This window comes from Pristiophorus japonicus, chromosome 8 (assembly GCF_044704955.1).
Source record: "Pristiophorus japonicus isolate sPriJap1 chromosome 8, sPriJap1.hap1, whole genome shotgun sequence".
NCBI classification, from domain to species: Eukaryota; Metazoa; Chordata; class Chondrichthyes; family Pristiophoridae; genus Pristiophorus; species Pristiophorus japonicus.
The window spans coordinates 240,795,118-240,813,163 of NC_091984.1; the positions used below are offsets into that span (position 1 = coordinate 240,795,118).

The 18,046-nt window shown below is 46.2% G+C and overlaps 1 protein-coding gene across 7 annotated transcripts in view; it reads right to left on the minus strand.

Annotated features, from left to right (window-relative positions):
• The window catches only part of LOC139269091 (cyclin-dependent kinase 2-associated protein 1), a 40,339-nt gene that overhangs the window by 17,146 nt on the left and 5,147 nt on the right, over positions 1–18,046 (minus strand). For 3 of the 7 annotated variants that reach the window (XM_070888170.1, XM_070888175.1, XM_070888176.1), the window contains exon 2: positions 1,341–1,441. In XM_070888170.1, coding sequence (XP_070744271.1) covers positions 1,341–1,441 — 101 coding nt within the window. Of the gene's footprint in view, positions 1–1,340; positions 1,445–13,527; positions 13,681–18,046 lie in introns of all 7 variants that reach the window. The other 4 variants (XM_070888174.1, XM_070888177.1, XM_070888172.1 and 1 more) reach the window with 3 other exon arrangements.

An 18,046-nucleotide genomic window follows, 5' to 3' on the forward strand; every position in this document is an offset into this window, starting at 1 on the left:
ATTTTGAGTCACTGCCTATGATGATGTGACTGTTCGATACAAGCCTCAAAGCAACAGAGGTGTTGAGCGATTTAACCATGACATCAAAGAGGGTTTGAAAGCCAACGTCACAGCAGGCCAAACATTTGACGAAGCGTTTCAAACCATTCTTCAAACCGGTTCGACAAAGCACTCGCTAACGGGGAAGACACCCGCTGAGCTCATGATTGGGCAGAATCTTCACTGGCTACTGGACATTCTCAAACCCCCAGCTAAACCTAGCGCGAAGAGACCAGCAGGATGGAACAGAGGTATCGTTCTGTTTCCCAACCAAAACCTCGAGCAAACGCCGCAAGCTCCACACCAGTCTCAGCGGATCAAAACACAACCCGGCTATCTCTGTCTGCACATAGACTGTGGTTTTAAAAAGGGGCATAAATATGTTGTGTTCATACTCTATTTATTTATTACAGCTCACTAGACGGGCATTCGGACCCTGCGGGAACTATTCACAAGTGCTATATTCATTCTGGTTCATGCCGGTTTGGGACTCCATTTTGGGCTGTATAAAAGCACAGTTAAGTTAAGTTAAGTTACATTTCTCCTTGCTCAGTTTGTCAGTCGCGATCTTTTATTCACAGAGTGTGGATCACTCTTTGATCAGCCACTCCAGAGAGCGTGAAGAATCACCCACATGGTGTGGATGAGCTAGGATTACGTGCAAACCAGAATGGGTAGGAGTGGCAGGCCATTACTGAACCAGTTAAATTCTCACTACAACCCGGCAGCGATGGCCAGTTTCTGCTGGTGACAGGCCACAATTGACTGAATTTTTATGAAGTCAGTTAGAAAGAAAAGACTTACATTTCTACAGCACCTTCCATGATCTCAGGACGTCCCAAAGTGCTTTACAGCCAATGAAGTACTTTTGAAGTGTAGTCACTGTTGTAATGTAGAAAACATGTGCACAGCAAGCTCCCACAAACAGCAATGTGTCAATGACCTGATAATCTATTTTAGTGATGTTGATTGAGGGATAAATATTAGCCCAAGACACTGGGGATAACTCCCCTCCTCTCCTTCGCAATAATGCTGTGGAATCTTTTACATCCACCCGGGAGGGCAGACAGGGCCTCGGTTTAATGTCTCATCCAGTAGACAGCACCTCCCTCAGTACTGCACTCAAGTGTCAGCCTGGATTTAGTGCTGAAGTCTCTGAAGTGGGGCTTGTGAGAGGAGAATGCTAACCACTGTTCAGTAATTAAGATTTGAACCCATGACCAATTGGTTGCTGGTCTAGTGCCCTAACCATTATGCCACTGTACCCTATGCATGTGATGCAGTTATGAATGGTACTGTACCTGCAAATAACCCATAGAGGGTGGTCCATAGTCATTGAAGAGTGGCCGAAAGGACTGCACTGAGCTTCCCATACTCGTCGAAGGAGACGGAACACTTCGAACTGCTGGAGAAGGATTTGCGTTAATGATGCATCAGTTTGTAAATACTGAACATTCACCCGTTTCTCGATCAAACAACATGAGTTATCAAATATATTATTCTGTAAAAAGTAAAAGCTCTACCTAACCCAGCATTGTTTTGTAAAAATGTGTTGCAGCTTACGGGAACCTAAAACAGCAAACTAATCTACCCAGAGAGAGAGAGAGAGAGAGAGAGAGAGAGAGAGAGAGAGAGAGGAGAGAGAGAGAGAGGAGAGAGAGAGAGAGAGAGAGAGAGAGAGGGGGGTCTCCGATGGTTCAGCTGTACATGGCCTAGTCTGGAACCGAACAGTAGAGACCAGAGGGTCCCAGGTACAACCCAGTCTGTGCTGCGCGAGTTGCATTTTGCTGTGTTAGAGGTAAGGATGCTGCAATTGGCCTCAGCACCCTCAGTTAGAGAGTGGGAGCAGGAAAAAAAAACAACCAGGGTTATGCTCGCTGTACAGTGACACCTGCTATAAAGCATGTGTGTGCAAGGATGTTGGTGCAGATAGGATCAGACTATGTTGTGACAATCCCCAAGGTTCAATAACCCGCTGACATTCAATGGCAGCGAGTTATAAGAAATGAATAGCCTCCTTACCCAAGCCAGTGGCTCTGGAACCCCACCCACACCCCGAGCCAGTGCCCCTGGAACCCCCCCCCACTGCTTCCCGGCCTGAGCCAGTGCCCCTGGAACCACCCTTCCGCCCCCCCTGGCCCAAGCCAGTGCCCCTGGAACCCCCCCCCCCACTGCTTCCCGGCCTGAGCCAGTGCCCCTGGAACCACCCTTCCGCCCCCCCGGCCCAAGCCAGTGCCCCTGGAACCCCCCCCCACTGCTTCCCGGCCTGAGCCAGTGCCCCTGGAACCACCCCGCCACGGCCCGAGCCAGTGCCTTCAGGAGCGAGAAGGGGAGAAAACTGAAAAACTGAATCCCATTCCAACACTGAAGGCTGGAGATAACCACACACACCCGGCTCATTAATGACACCGGCATCTGTGCGGCCCTGATACCAGGCTGGGTGCACAGACAGATCGTCTCAAACAATCCCCACAGGAGGCCTCATGCTGCTCCCGTCGTACTGAGCGAACCCCAACGGTCCCATTGAATTAATGAAAACCGGCAGCTGCTTGTTTTTAAAGAGGGCACAGTCGAATAGAAATTACTTCCAAATGCTTCAAATCATTAACTTCAACCTTTGCTGCACAAACGTTACTCTGGGCATCCCTGCTGCACCTACAGCAGTGTGGGACTGGGCAGCAACTCTCTGTCATAGATAGTGCGGCACACGTCAGCCCAGCCCGGCCCAGCCCAACCCACATCGGCGTTAGCCCAGCCCGCGTCAACCCAGCCGAAAAGGCAGTCAGGTGAGCTGCTCCAGTGAGGTATCCTTAGATTTCTCAGGACACATGAACTCAACCCTGTTGCTGAATTATAGAAGATACAGCACAGAAGAAGCGTATTCGACCCATCGTGCCTATGCTGGCTCTTTGAAAGAGCTCCCCTGTTGTTTCCCCATAGCCCTGCAAATTTCTCCCCTTCAAACATTTATCTAATTCCCTTTTGAAAGGTACTATTGAATCCACTTCCACCACCCTTTCAGGCAGCACATTCCAGATCATAACAACTCGCTGCGTGAAATAAAATCTAATCTCCCTCCCCCTGGCTTTTTTGACAATTATCTTAAATCTGTCTCCTCTGGTTACTGACCCCACCTCCAACATAAACAGTTTCTCCCTATAATCTATCGAAATTAAAATCACCTCTTAACCGTCTCTGCTCCAAGAAGAACCACCCAGTTTATCCAGTTTCTCCATATAACTGAAGTCCCTCATCCCTGGAACCATTCTGGTAAATCTCTTCTGTACCCTCTCCAAGGCCTCGACATCTTTCCTAAAGTGTGGTGCCCAGAATCGGACACAATATTCCAGCTGGGACCTAACCAGGGTTTTATAAAGGTTTAGCACAACCTCCTTGCTTTTGTAGCCTGTGCCTCTGTTTATAAAGCCAAGGATCCTGCATGCCTTTTAGCAGCTTCACAACTTGTCCTGCCACACCCCCAGATCTTTTCGTTCCTGCATCCCCTTAAAAATTGTACCATTTAGTTTATATTTCCTTTTCTCATTCTTCCTACCAAAATGAATAACTTCACACATCTGTGTTAAGCTTCATCTGTCTGCCCCTTTCACCAGTCTGTCTATGTGCTCTTGCAGTCTGCTACTATCCTCCTCACTGTTTACTACATTTCTGAGTTTTGTGTCATCTGTAAACTTCGACATTATGCCTAAGTCCAGGTCATTAATGTTACATATGTAAACTTGCATTTACTCTGTATAACCACCAAAAGGCTCATTCCCTGGAGTCCCAAGGGATCCCATAATCCCCTGGGAGCACAGGTATTTAAGGAGGCCTCACAGTTTGGCCTGCAAAAAAAAGACTAAGGTCACACTTTGCGCTCACAGTGTTCAGTCTGACTCTTTCTCCATACCTAACAATTAAAACATCAAAAATATACCTAGTTGATCCAGAATGGGATGCAGACTTGGGAGGCTGAACATTTCTTGCTGTATGTGATGGGTTGGGGGGAATACAGGGATAAAGCCCATACCTCACTGGTAAAGGTGGAAGGCATTGCTGTGATTGGGAAGCAGGACAGCCGCTTCACACTGCTGAAATGAAGCTGCCATTTGCCCCATACTGAGGAAACTCATTCCTGGTGTGTGCAGGATTTCCCCCCATCCTCTCAATGACAGGCCAACCATCACGGAATTAGTGGGGGGGGGGGAGGGGGGAGGGGAAAATAGAGATCAGATGGGAGAGTATTTTAATATTGAAGCCTATAAATCCTGCTCAGTGTCAGATTGGAGAGAGAGCTTTACCCTGTATCTAACCCGTGTTGTATCAGCCCTGGGAGTGTTTGATGGGACAGTGTAGAGGGAGCTTTTTTACACTGTAACCACACCCTCATCACCACCTTTGATGCCCTAGACCTTATTATCATTACTCTCGCTCACCCTGGCCACTCCCCTGGTACGGCCCTCATCTTCGCTCCCTTAAGTCCAAGGGATGCAGACTTGAACAGATGTGGCGGACAACTGCTTTAGCCATTCACCGCCAGATCTGGCTCGAACACAGAAAGCATTATCGGGTCCTACTCTTGTCTGCAAAATCTGCTCACTATTCCAGGATCATTCTGGAATGCAAAGATAACACCTGGCTACTATTCTCTGCTGCTAACCGTCTCCTTACACCCATATCCCCTGTCTCCAACAACAAGTGCGTGGAGCTCACAGAAAATAGGAGCAGTAATAGGCCATTCAGCCCTTCTAGTCTGCACCGCCATTCAATATGATCATGGCTGATCCTCTATCTCAACACCATATTCCTGCTTTTTTCCCTTGATACATTTTGTTTCTAGAAATCTATCCATCTCCCTCTTAAATATATTCAGTGACTTGGCCTCCACAGCCTTCTGTGGTCGAGAATTCCACAGGTTCACCACCCTCGGAGTGAAAACATTTCTCCTCATCTCGGTCCTAAATTTCCTACCCCGTATCCTGAGACTGTGACCCCTTGTTCTAGACTTCCCAGCCTGGGGAAACATCCACCCCGCATCCAGTCTATCCAACCCAGTCAGAAATTTATATGTTTCAATAAGATCCCCTTCATTTTTCTAAACTCTAGTGAATACAGGCCTAGTCGACCCAAGGTTAGTGGGAAACTAGAAGATTGGGAAAATTTTAAACGACAGCAAAGAATGACTAAGAAAGCAATAAAGAAGGGGAAGATAGATTACGAATGTAAACTTGCGCAAAACATAAAAACAGATAGTAAAAGCTTTTACCGATATATAAAACGGAAAAGAGTGACTAAAGTAAATGTTGGTCCCTTAGAAGATGAGAAAGGGGATTTAATAATGGGAAATATGGCTGAGACCTTAAACAATTATTTTGCTTCGGTCTTCACAGTGGAAGACACAAAAACCATGCCAAAAATTGCTGGTCACGGGAATGTGGGAAGGGAGGACCTTGAGACAATCACTATCACTAGGGGGGTAGTGCTGGACAGGCTAATGGGACTCAAGGTAGACAAGTCCCCTGGTCCGGATGAAATACATCCCAGGGTATTAAAAGAGCTGGCGGAAGTTAGAGCAGATGCATTCGTTATAATCTACCAAAATTCTCTGGACTCTGGGGAGGTACCAGCGGATTGGAAAGCAGCTAATGTAATGCCTTCATTAAAAAAAGGGGGCAGACAAAAGGCAGGTAACTATAGGCCGGTTAGTTTAACATCTGTAGTGGGGAAAATGCTTGAAGCTATCATTAAGGAAGAAATAGCGGGACATCTAGATAGGAATAGTGCAATCAAGCAAGCGCAACATGGATTCATTGGCCTTCCTAACTGCACCTGCATATTTGCTTTCAATGACTGGTGTACAAGGACACTCAGGTCCCTCTGTACATCGACACTTCCCAAGCTATCACCATTTAAATAATACTTTGTCCTTATGTTTTTCCGACCAAAGTGACATTTACTGCATCTGCCATGTGTTTGCCCACTCACTCAACCGATCTAAATCACCTTGCAACGTCTTTGCATCCTCCTCATAACTCACAATCCCACCTGATTTTGTGTCGTCAGCAAACTTGGAAATATTACATTTGGTTCCCTCATCCAAATCATATATAAATAAAATATATATATATTGTAAATAGCTGGGGCCCAAGCACTGATCCCTGTGGTACCCCACTAGTCACTACCCGCCATGCCGAAAAAGACCCGTTTGTTTCCTGTCAGTTAACCAATTTTCAATCCATGCCAATACATTACCCCCAATCCTATGTGCTTTAATTTTGCACACTGACCTCTAATGTGGGACTTTATCAAAGGCCTTCTGAAAATCCAAACACACTACATCCACTGATTCTCCCTTATCTATTCTATCGGTTACATCCTCAAAAAACTCCAGTAGGTTTGTCAAACATGATTTTCCTTTCATAAATCCATGGTGACTTTGTTTAATCCCGTTGATATTATCTAAGTGTGCCGTTATCACATCCTTTATAATAGACTCCAGCATTTTCCCTACTACTGACGTCAGGCTAACCGGTCTATAGTTCCCTGTTTTCTCGCTCCCTCCTTTTTTTTTTTTAAAATAGTGGGGTTACATTTGCCACCCTCAAATCTGCAGGAACTGTTCCATAATCTATAGAATTTTGGAAGATGACAACCAATGCATCTACTAGTTCCATGTCTACCTCTTATAGTACTCTGGGATGCAGAGCATCAGGCCCTGGGGATTTATCTGCCTTCGGTCCCATAAGTTTTTTCCAGCACTATTTTCTGACTGATAATCATTTTCTTTAATTCCTCTTGCTCACTAGACCCTTGGTTCCCTAGCATTTCTGGGACGTTATTTGTGTCCTCTTCCGTGAAGACAGAACCGAAGTATTTATTTAATTGTTCTGCCTTGCAAATTCTCCCGTTTCTGTCTGCAAAGGACCTATATTTGTCTTCACAAATCGTTTTCTTTTTACGTACTTGTAGAAACTTTTGCAGTCGGTTTTTATGTTCCTTGCAAGTTTACTCTCATACTCTATTTTTCTCCTCTTAATCAATCTCTTAGTCCTTTTTTGCTGAATTCTAAATTGCTTCCAATCCTCAGGCTTTCTACTTTTCCTGGCAACTTTGTATCGAATACTCCTTTTTGGATCTAATACTATCCTTAATTTCTTTTGTTAGCCCTGGTTGTGCCACTTTTCCTTTTGTGTTTTTATGCCAGAAAGGAATGTATAACTGTTGCAATTCATGCATTCGTTCCTTAAGTATTAGCCATTGCCTATCCACCATCATGCCTTTTAATGAACCTTCCCAATCGATCATAGCCAATTCATTCATCATACAATCGTAGTTTCCTTTGTTTAGATTTAGGACCCTAGTTTCGGAATCCCTAGTCATGGACTTCTTTGCCTCAAAGATTGAGACCATCCGATCAGCCGCCTCTGCCACTTCCCTTCATTCCTCTAGCCCATCAGGCCAAACTTCCTCAGGAGGCTCCCCCCTGCCCTGGTCCTAAACTCGCATCTTTCTCTAGTTTCTCTCTGACCTCCCCTCTTGACCTCTCCACGAGACCCACTTCCTGCTCCCTTGACCCTATTCCCACGAAACTGCTGACCATCCAAATTCTTTTTTTGGCTCCCATGTGAGCCAACATTGTTAACGGTTCTCTCTCCTCAGGTACTGTTCCCTCTCCTTCAAATCTGCGGTCATCACCCCTCTCCTCAAAAAACCAACCCTTGACCCCACTGTGCTTGCTAACTACCACCCCATCTCCAACCTCCCTTTCCTTTCCAAAGTCCTTGTGTTGTCACCTCCCAAATCTGTGACCATCTTCCCCGGAACTCCAGTTTCAATCCCTTCAATCTGGTTTTTGCCCCTGCCACAGTACCGAAACAGCTCTCAAAAAGTCACAAATGACATTCTTTGAACATAAGAACATAAGAATTAGGAACAGGAGTAGGCCATCTAGCCCCTCGAGCCTGCTCCGCCATTCAATAAGATCATGGCTGATCTGGCCGTGGACTCAGCTCCACTTACCCGCCCGCTCCCCGTAACCCTTAATTCCCTTATTGGTTAAAAATCTATCTATCTGTGACTTGAATACATTCAATGAGCTAGCCTCAACTGCTTCCTTGGGCAGAGAATTCCACAGATTCACAACCCTCTGGGAGAAGAAATTCCTTCTCAACTCGGTTTTAAATTGGCTCCCCCGTATTTTGAGGCTGTGCCCCCTAGTTCTAGTCTCCCCGACCAGTGGAAACAACCTCTCTGCCTCTATCTTGTTTATCCCTTTCATTATTTTAAATGTTTCTATAAGATCACCCCTCATCCTTCTGAACTCCAACGGAGTAAAGATCCAGTCTACTCAATCTATCATCATAAGGTAACCCTCTCATCTCCGGAATCAGCCTAGTGAATCGTCTCTGTACCCCCTCCAAAGCTAGTATATCCTTCCTTAAGTAAGGTGACCAAAACTGCACGCAGTACTCCAGGTGCGGCCTCACCAATACCCTATACAGTTGCAGCAGGACCTCCCTGCTTTTGTATTCCATCCCTCTCGCAATGAAGGCCAACATTCCATTCGCCTTCCTGATTACCTGCTGCACCTGCAAACTAACTTTTTGGGATTCATGCACAAGGAACCATCAGCCGATCCAGGCAGCGGGCGGTCGAGGGGGTCGTTCAACCTGACTGCCTGCCTCTCTTCCGCTCTTACATCCGGTCCAGGGTGTCCTTGGAGATGGAGCACGCGGTGTCCACCGGTACGCTCGCGGCCTTCCGCGAGAGGTGGGCACCGGAGGGACTGGAGTGCATCATCACGCCCGGCAACCAAATTTTAATTTGATTTACGTTTTTAAGTTTAATTTGTTTTAATTGCCGGTGCTTTTAGTGTCCCCCTTCCCTTTTATAGGGGGCACTGGGGAAAAGTGTGATTTTAGTGCCCAAAAAAAAAACCAAAAAAAGAAAAACACAAAAAAAAAAGGGGGAAAAAAAAAAAAGGGCCTTGTAAATGTTTGGAGTGTCACCCAGGTCGGGTGGCACCGTTTAATGTTATGTTTTTGCAGGTGAACTCCAAAAAGAGTTTCATGCACAAGGAAATCCCCTCCGTGCCTTTCAGTTCCGCGCGGAGGGGTTTCCTGTACGGGCTGCTCCTGCACACTCTCAACTTTGCCATCCTCGCCGGCTGTCCGGACACGCCATGGCGTACCATCTTGCCGTCCGGAGGAGGCGGGGGTCCCCGATGGAGGGCACTCTACGCAGGGGTCCTCCCACTATTCATCGGGGACTTGGCCTGGAGGGTGGTGCACGGAGCAGTGCCGTGCAATAAATCTTTAAGCCGGTTCACGGACTCCCAGGCCGCCTGCAATTTCTGCGGTCTGGAGGAGTCCGTGTTCCATGTTTTTATTGAGTGCACGAGGTTGCAGCCCCTGTTCCACTATTTGAAGGGGCTGCTCCTGAAATTCTGGCTGCACTTCAGTCCCACTCTCCTGATCTTTGGGCACCCTGTGCGGAGGGGAGCGGGTCGGTCCGAGGGCCTCCTCGTAGGACTGCTCCTGGGCACGGCCAAGGGTGCCATCAGCCGGTCCAGGCAGCGGGCGGTCGAGGGGGTCGTTCAACCTGACTGCCTGCCTCTCTTCCGCTCTTACATCCAGTCCAGGGTGTCCTTGGAGATGGAGCACGCGGTGTCCACCGGTACGCTCGCGGCCTTCCGCGAGAGGTGGGCACCGGAGGGACTGGAGTGCATCATCACGCCCGGCAACCAAATTTTAATTTGATTTTACGTTTTAAAGTTTAATTTGTTTTAATTGCCAGTGTTTTTAGTGTCCCCCTCCCCCTTTTATAGGGGGCACTTGGAAAAATGTGATTTTAGCACCCAAAAAAAAAAACCAAAAAAAAAGAAAAACACAAAAAAGGAAAAAAAAAAAAGGGCCTTGTAAATGTCTGCTGTGTCATCCAGGGCGGGTGGCACGGTTTAATGTTTTTTCTTTTACAGATAAACTCAAAAAGAGTTTCATGCACAAGGAAATCCCCTCCGTGCCTTTCAGTTCCGCGCGGAGGGGTTTCCTGTACGGGCTGCTCCTGCACACTCTCAACTTTGCCATCCTCGCCGGCCGTCCGGACACGCCATGGCGTACCATCTTGCCGTCCGGAGGAGGCGGGGGTCCCCGATGGAGGGCACTCTACGCAGGGGTCCTCCCACTATTTGTCGGGGACTTGGCCTGGAGGGTGGTGCACGGAGCAGTGCCGTGCAATAAATTTTTAAGCCGGTTCACGGACTCCCAGGCCGCCTGCAATTTCTGCGGTCTGGAGGAGTCCGTGTTGCATGTTTTTATTGAGTGCACGAGGTTGCAGCCCCTGTTTCATTATCTAAAGGGGCTGCTCCTGAAATTCTGGCTGCACTTCAGTCCCACTCTCCTGATCTTTGGGCACCCTGTGCGGAGGGGAGCGGGTCGGTCCGAGGGCCTCCTCGTAGGACTGCTCCTGGGCACGGCCAAGGGTGCCATCAGCCGGTCCAGGCAGCGGGCGGTCGAGGGGGTCGTTCAACCTGACTGCCTGCCTCTCTTCCGCTCTTACATCCGGTCCAGGGTGTCCCTGGAGATGGAGCACGCGGTGTCCACCGGTACGCTCGCGGCCTTCCGCGAGAGGTGGGCACCGGAGGGACTGGAGTGCATCATCACGCCCGGCAACCAAATTTTAATTTGATTTTACGTTTTAAAGTTTAATTTGTTTTAATTGCCGGTGCTTTTAGTGTCCCCCTCCCCTTTTATAGGGGGCACTGGAGGAAAAAAAAGTGATTTTAGTGCCCAAACAAAAACCAAAAAAAAACAACAAAAAAAAGGGGCCTTGTAAATGTCTGGTGTGTCATCCAGAGCGGGTGGCACCGATTAATGTTATGTTTTTCATGCACAAGGACCCCCAGGTCCCCCTGCACCTCAGCATGTTGTAATTTCTCCCCATTCAAATAATATTCCCTTTTTCTGTTTTTTATCCCCAAGGTGGATGACCTCACACTTTCCGACATTGTATTCCATCTGCCAAACCTTAACCCATTCGCTTAACCTATCCAAATCTCTTTGCAGCCTCTCTGTGTCCTCTACACAACCCGATTTCCCACTAAACTTTGTGTCATCTGCAAATTTTGTTACACTACACTCTGTCCCCTCTTCCAGGTCATTTATGTATATTGTAAACAGTTGTGGTCCCAGCACCGATCCCTGTGGCACACCACTAACCACCGATTTCCAACCTGAAAAAGGACCCATTTATCCCGACTCTCTGCTTTCTGTTAGCCAGCCAATTCTCTATCCATGCTAATACATTTCCACCGACTCCGTGTACGTTTATCTTCTGCAGTAACCTTTTGTGTGGCACCTTATCGAATGCCTTTTGAAAATCTAAATACACCACATCCATCGGTACACCTCTATCCACCATGCTCGTTATATCCTCAAAGAATTCCAGTAAATTAGTTAAACATGATTTCCCCTTCGTGAATCCATGCTGCGTCTGCTTGATTGCACTATTCCTATCTAGATGTCCCACTATTGCTTCCTTAATGATAGCTTCAAGCATTTTCCCCACTACAGATGTTAAACTAACCGGCCTATAGTTCCCTGCCTTTTGTCTGCCCCCTTTTTTAAACAGAGGCGTTACATTAGCTGCTTTCCAATCCGCTGGTACCTCCCCAGAGTCCAGAGAATTTTGGTAGATTGCAACGAATGCATCTGCTATAACTTCCGCCATCTCTTTTAATACCCTGGGATGCATTTCATCAGGACCAGGGGACTTGTCAACCTTGAGTCCCATTAGCCTGTCCAGCACTACCCCCCTAGTGATAGTGATTATCTCAAGGTCCTCCCTTCCCACATTCCTGTGACCAGCAATTTCTGGCATGGTTTCTGTGTCTTCCACTGTGAAGACCGAAGCAAAATAATTGTTTAAGGTCTCAGTCATTTCCACATTTCCCATTATTAAATCCCCCTTCTCATCTTCTAAGGGACCAACATTTACTTTAATCACTCTTTTCCGTTTTATATATCTGTAAAAGCTTTTACTATCCGTTTTTATGTTTTGCGCAAGTTTACCTTCGTAATCTATCTTTCCTTTCTTTATTGCTTTCTTAGTCATTCTTTGCTGTCGTTTAACATTTTCTCAATCTTCTATTTTCCCACTAACCTTGGCCACCTTATACGCATTGGTTTTTAATTTGATACTCTCCTTAATTTCCTTGGTTATCCACGGCTGGTTATCCCTTCTCTTACCGCCCTTCTTTTTCATTGGAATATATTTTTGTTGAGCTCTATGAAAGAGCTCCTTAAAAGTCCTCCACTGTTCCTCAATTGTGCCACCGTTTAGTCTGTGTTTCCAGTCTACTTTAGCCAACTCTGCCCTCATCCCACTGTAGTCCCCTTTGTTTAAGCATAGTACGCTCGTTTGAGACACTACTTCCTCACCCTCAATCTGTATTACAAATTCAGCCATACTGTGATCACTCATTCCTAGAGGATCTTTTACTAGGAGATCGTTTATTATTCCTGTCTCATTACACAGGACCAGAACTAAGATAGCTTACTCCCTTGTACTGTGACTGTGACAAAGGTAAACTACCCCTCCTCGTCCTTCTGGACCTGTCTCCAGCCTTTGACACAGTTGACCACTCCATCATCCTCCTCCAACGCCTCTCCACCATCGTCCAGCTGGGTGGGACTGCACTCGCCTGGTTTCATTCTTATCCATCTAATCGTAGCTAGAAAATCTCCTACAATGGCTTCTCTTCCTACACCCCCATCGTTACCTCTGGTGTCCCCCAAGGATCTATTCTTGGCCCCCTCCTATTTCTCATCTATTTACTGCCCCTTTGTGAGATCATTCGAAAACACGGAGTCAGTTTCCACATGGTCGCTGATGACACCCAGCTCTACCTCTTCACCACTTCTCTTGACCCTTCTATGGTCACTAAATTGGCAGACTGCTTGTCCGACATCCAGTACTGAATGAGCAGAAATTTTCTCCAATTAAATATTGAAAAAGACCGAAGCCATTGTCTTTGGTCCCCGCCACAAACTGCGTTCCCTAGCCACTGACACAATCCCTCTCCCTGTCATCTAGCGGAGGCTAAACCAGACTGTTTGCAACCAAGGCGTCATATTTGATTCAAAAATGAGCTTCCGGCCACACATCTGCAGCATAACAAAAGCCGCCTAATTCCATCTCCGTAATATTGCTCACCTCTGCCCTTGCCTCAGCTCTTCTGCTGCTGAAACCCTCATGCATACCTTCATTACCTCTAGACTTGACTACTCCAATGCACTCTGACTGGCCACCCACATTCTACACTACATAAACTTGAGGTCATCCAAAACTCGACAGCCCTAAGTCGCATGAAGTCGCGATCACCCATCATCCCTGTGCTCGCTGACCGACATTGGCTCCCAGTTAAACGACGCCTCAATTTCCAAAATTCTCATCCTTGTTTACAAATCCCTCCAGAGCCTCACCCCTCCCTACCTCTAATCTCTTTCAGCATCACGTGATGTCTGCGATCCTCAAATTCTGCCCTCTTGAGCATCCCTGATTATAACTGCTCAACCATCGGTGGCTGTGCCTTCAGCTGCCTGGGCCCCAAGCTCTGGAACTCACTCCCCAAAGCTCTCCACCTCTCTTTCTTAAAGGAGAGGGAAGATAGGTTATTAAAGTAAACTAGCACGGCATATACAAACAGATAGTAAGAGTTTCTACAGGTACGTAAAAAAGGAAAAGAGTTGCTAAAGTAAATGTTGGTCCCCCAGAGGGGGAATTAATAATGGGGAACAGGGAAATGGCAGAGACTTTGAACAAATATTTTGCATTGGTCTTAATGATAAAAGACACTAAAAACATCCCAATAGGGGATAATCAAGGGCTATAGAGAGGGAGGAACATTCATTATTAAAGAAGTAGTACTCAGTAAACTAATGGGACTAAAGGTGGACAAGTCCCCTGGACCAGATGGCTTGCTTCCCAGGGTCTTAAAAGAAGTGGCTGCAGAGATAGTGGATGTATTGGTTGTAATCTACCAAAATTCCTTGGATTCTGGGAAGGTCCCAACGGTTTGGAAAACCCCAAATGTAACACCCCTATTTAAAAAAGGAGGCAGACAGAAAGCAGGAAACTATAGATCGGTTAGCCTAACATCTGTCGTTGGGAAAATGCTGGAGTCCATTGTTGGGGAGGGCATCAAACAGGAAATTAGGGGTGCAAGCAATAAAGGTGCAGCAGTTATCATGGGTGACTTTAATATGCACATAGATTCGGCTAACCAAACTGGAAGCAATACGGTGGAGGAGGATTTCCTGGAGTGCATAAAGGAAGGTTTTCTAGACCAATATGTCGAGGAACCAACTAGTGGGGAGGCCATCTTTGACTGGGTGTTGTGTAATGAGAGAGGATTAATTAGCAATCTCGTTGTGCGAGGCCCCTTGGGGAAGAGTGACCATAATATGGTGGAATTCTACATTAGGATGGAGAATGAAACAGTTAATTCAGAGACCATGGTCCAAAACTTAAAGAAGGGTAACTTTGAAGGTATGAGGCGTGAATTGGCTAGGATAGATTGGCGAATGATACTTAGGGGGTTGACTGTGGATGGGCAATGGCAGACATTTAGAGACCGCATGGATGAACTACAACAATTGTACATCCCTGTCTGGCATAAAAATAAAAAAGGGAAGGTGGCTCAACCGTGGCTATCAAGGGAAATCAGGGATAGTATTAAAGCCAAGGAAGTGGCATACAAATTGGCCAGAAATAGCAGTGAACCTGGGGACTGGGAGAAAATTAGAACTCAGCAGAGGAGGACAAAGCGTTTGATTAGGGCAGGGAAAATAGAATACGAGAGAAAGCTTGCAGGGAACATTAAGACGGACTGCAAAAGTTTCTATAGATATGTAAAGAGAAAAAGGTTAGTAAAGACAAACGTAGGTCCCCTGCAGTCAGAATCAGGAGAAGTCATAATGGGGAACAAAGAAATGGCAGACCAATTGAACAAGTACTTTGGTTCAGTATTCACTAAGGAGGACACAAACAACCTTCCGGAAATAAAAGGGGTCAGAGGGTCTAGTAAGAAGGAGGAACTGAGGGAAATCCTTATTAATCGGGAAATTGTGTTGGGGAAATTGATGGGATTGAAGACCGATAAATCCCCAGGGCCTGATGGACTGCATCCCAGAGTACTTAACGAGGTGGCCTTGGAAATAGCGGATGCATTGACAGTCATTTTCCAACATTCTATTGACTCTGGATCAGTTCCTATCGAGTGGAGGGTAGCCAATGTAACCCCACTTTTTAAAAAAGAGGGAGGGAGAGAGAAAACAGGGAATTATAGACCGGTCAGCCTGACCTCAGTAGTGGGTAAAATGATGGAATCAATTATTAAGGATGTCATAGCAGTGCATTTGGAAAGAGGTGACATGATAGGTCCAAGTCAGCATGGATTTGTGAAAGGGAAATCATGCTTGACAAATCTTCTGGGATTTTTTGAGGATGTTTCCAGTAAAGTGGACAAGGGAGAACCAGTTGATGTGGTATATTTGGACTTTCAGAAGGCTTTCGACAAGGTCCCACACAAGAGATTAATGTGCAAAGTTAAAGCACATGGGATTGGGGGTAGTGTGCTGACAGGGATTGAGAACTGGTTGTCAGATAGGAAGCAAAGAGTAGGAGTGAATGGGTACTTTTCAGAATGGCAGGCAGTGACTAGTGGGGTACCGCAAGGTTCTGTGCTGGGGCCCCAGTTGTTTACATTGTACATTAATGATTTAGACGAGGGGATTAAATGTAGTATCTCCAAATTTGCGGATGACACTAAGTTGGGTGGCAGTGTGAGCTGCGAGGAGGATGCTATGAGGCTGCAGAGCGACTTGGATAGGTTAGGTGAGTGGGCAAATGCATGGCAGATGAAGTATAATGTGGATAAATGTGAGGTTATCCACTTTGGTGGTAAAAACAGAGACAGACTATTATCTGAATGGTGACAGATTAGGAAAAGGGGAGATGCAACGAGACCTGGGTGTCATGGTACATCAGTCATTGACGGTTGGCATGCAGGTGCAGCAGGCGGTTAAGAAAGCAAATGGCATGTTGGCCTTCATAGCAAGGGGATTTGAGTACAGGGGCAGGGAGGTGCTGCTACAGTTGTACAGGGCCTTGGTGAGGCCACACCTGGAGTATTGTGTACAGTTTTGGTCTCCTAACTTGAGGAAGAACATTCTTGCTATTGAGGGAGTGCAGCGAAGGTTCACCAGACTGATTCCCGGGATGGCGGAACTGACATATCAAGAAAGACTGGATCAACTGGGCTTGTATTCACTGGAGTTCAGAAGAATGAGAGGGGATCTCATAGAAACATTTAAAATTCTGACGGGTTTAGACAGGTTAGATGCAGGAAGAATGTTCCCAATGTTGGGGAAGTCCAGAACCAGGGATCACAGTCTAAGGATAAGGGGTAAACCATTTAGGACTGAGATGAGATGAGGAGAAACTTCTTCACCCAGAGAGTGGTGAACCTGTGGAATTCTCTACCACAGAAAGTTGTTGAGGCCAATTCACTAAATATATTTAAAAAGGAGTTAGATGTAATCCTTACTACTAGGGGGATCAAGGGGTATGGCGAGAAAGGAGGAATGGGGTACTGAAGTTTCATGTTCAGCCATGAACTCATTGAATGGCGGTGCAGGCTCGAAGGGCCGAATGGCCTACGCCTGCACCTATTTTCTATGTTTCTATGTTTCTAAACAGTAGCAGGACATTTGGAAAAGCATAATTCAATCAAGCAGAGTCAGCATGGTTTTATGAAAGGGAAATCATGTTTGACAAATTTGCTGGAGTTCTTTGAGGATGTAACGAGCAGGGTGGATAAGGGGGAACCAGTGGATGTGGTGTATTTGAATTTCCAGAAATCATTCAATAAGGTGCCACATAAAAGGTTACTGAACAAGATAAAAGCTCACGGGGTTGGGGGTAATATATTAGCATGGATAGATGATTGGCTAACTAACAGAAAACAGAGAGTCGGGATAAATGGGTCATTTTCCGGTTGGCAAACAGTAACTAGTGGGGTGCCACAGGGATCGGTGCTGGGGCCTCAACTATTTACAATCTATATTAATGACTTGGATGAAGGGACCGAGTGTAATGTAGCCAAGTTTGCTGATGATACAAAGATGGGTGGGAAAGCAAATTGTGGGGACACAAAAAAATCTACAAAGGGATATAGACAGGCTAAGTGAGTGAGCAAACATTTGTCAGATGGAGTATAATGTGGGAAAATGTGAGGTTATCCACTTTAGCAGAAAAAAAATAGAAAAGCAAGTTATAATTTAAATGGATAAAAATTGCAAAGTGCTGCAGTACAGAGGGACCTGGGGTTCCTTGTGTATGAAACACAAAAAGTTAGTATGCAGGTACAGCAAGTAATCAGGAAGGCAAATGGAATGTTGGCCTTTATTGCAAGGGGGATAGAGTATAAAAGCAGAGAAGTCCTGCTACAACTGTACAAAGTATTGGTGAGGCCACACCTGGAGTACTGCGTACAGTCTTGGTCTCCCTATTTAAGGAAGGATATAATTGTATTGGAAGCTGTTCAGAGAAGGTTCACTAGGTTGATTCCGGAGATGAGGGGTTGACTTATGAGGAAAGGTTGAATAGGTTGGGCCTCTACTCATTGGAGTTCAGAAGAATGAGAGGTGATCTTATCGAAACATATAAGATAATGAGGGGGCTCGACAAGGTGGATGCAGAGAGGATGTTTCCACTCATAGGGGAAACTAAAACTAGGGGACATAGTCTTAGAATAAGGGGCCGCCCATTTCAAACTGAGATGAGGAGGAATTTCTTCTCTCAGAGGGTTGTAAATCTGTGGAATTCTCTGCCCCAGAGAGCTGTGGAGGCTGGGTCATTGAATATATTTAAGGCGGAGATAGACAGATCTTTGAGCGATAAGGTTATGGGGAGCGGGCAGGGAAGTGGAGCTGAGTCCACGATCAGATTA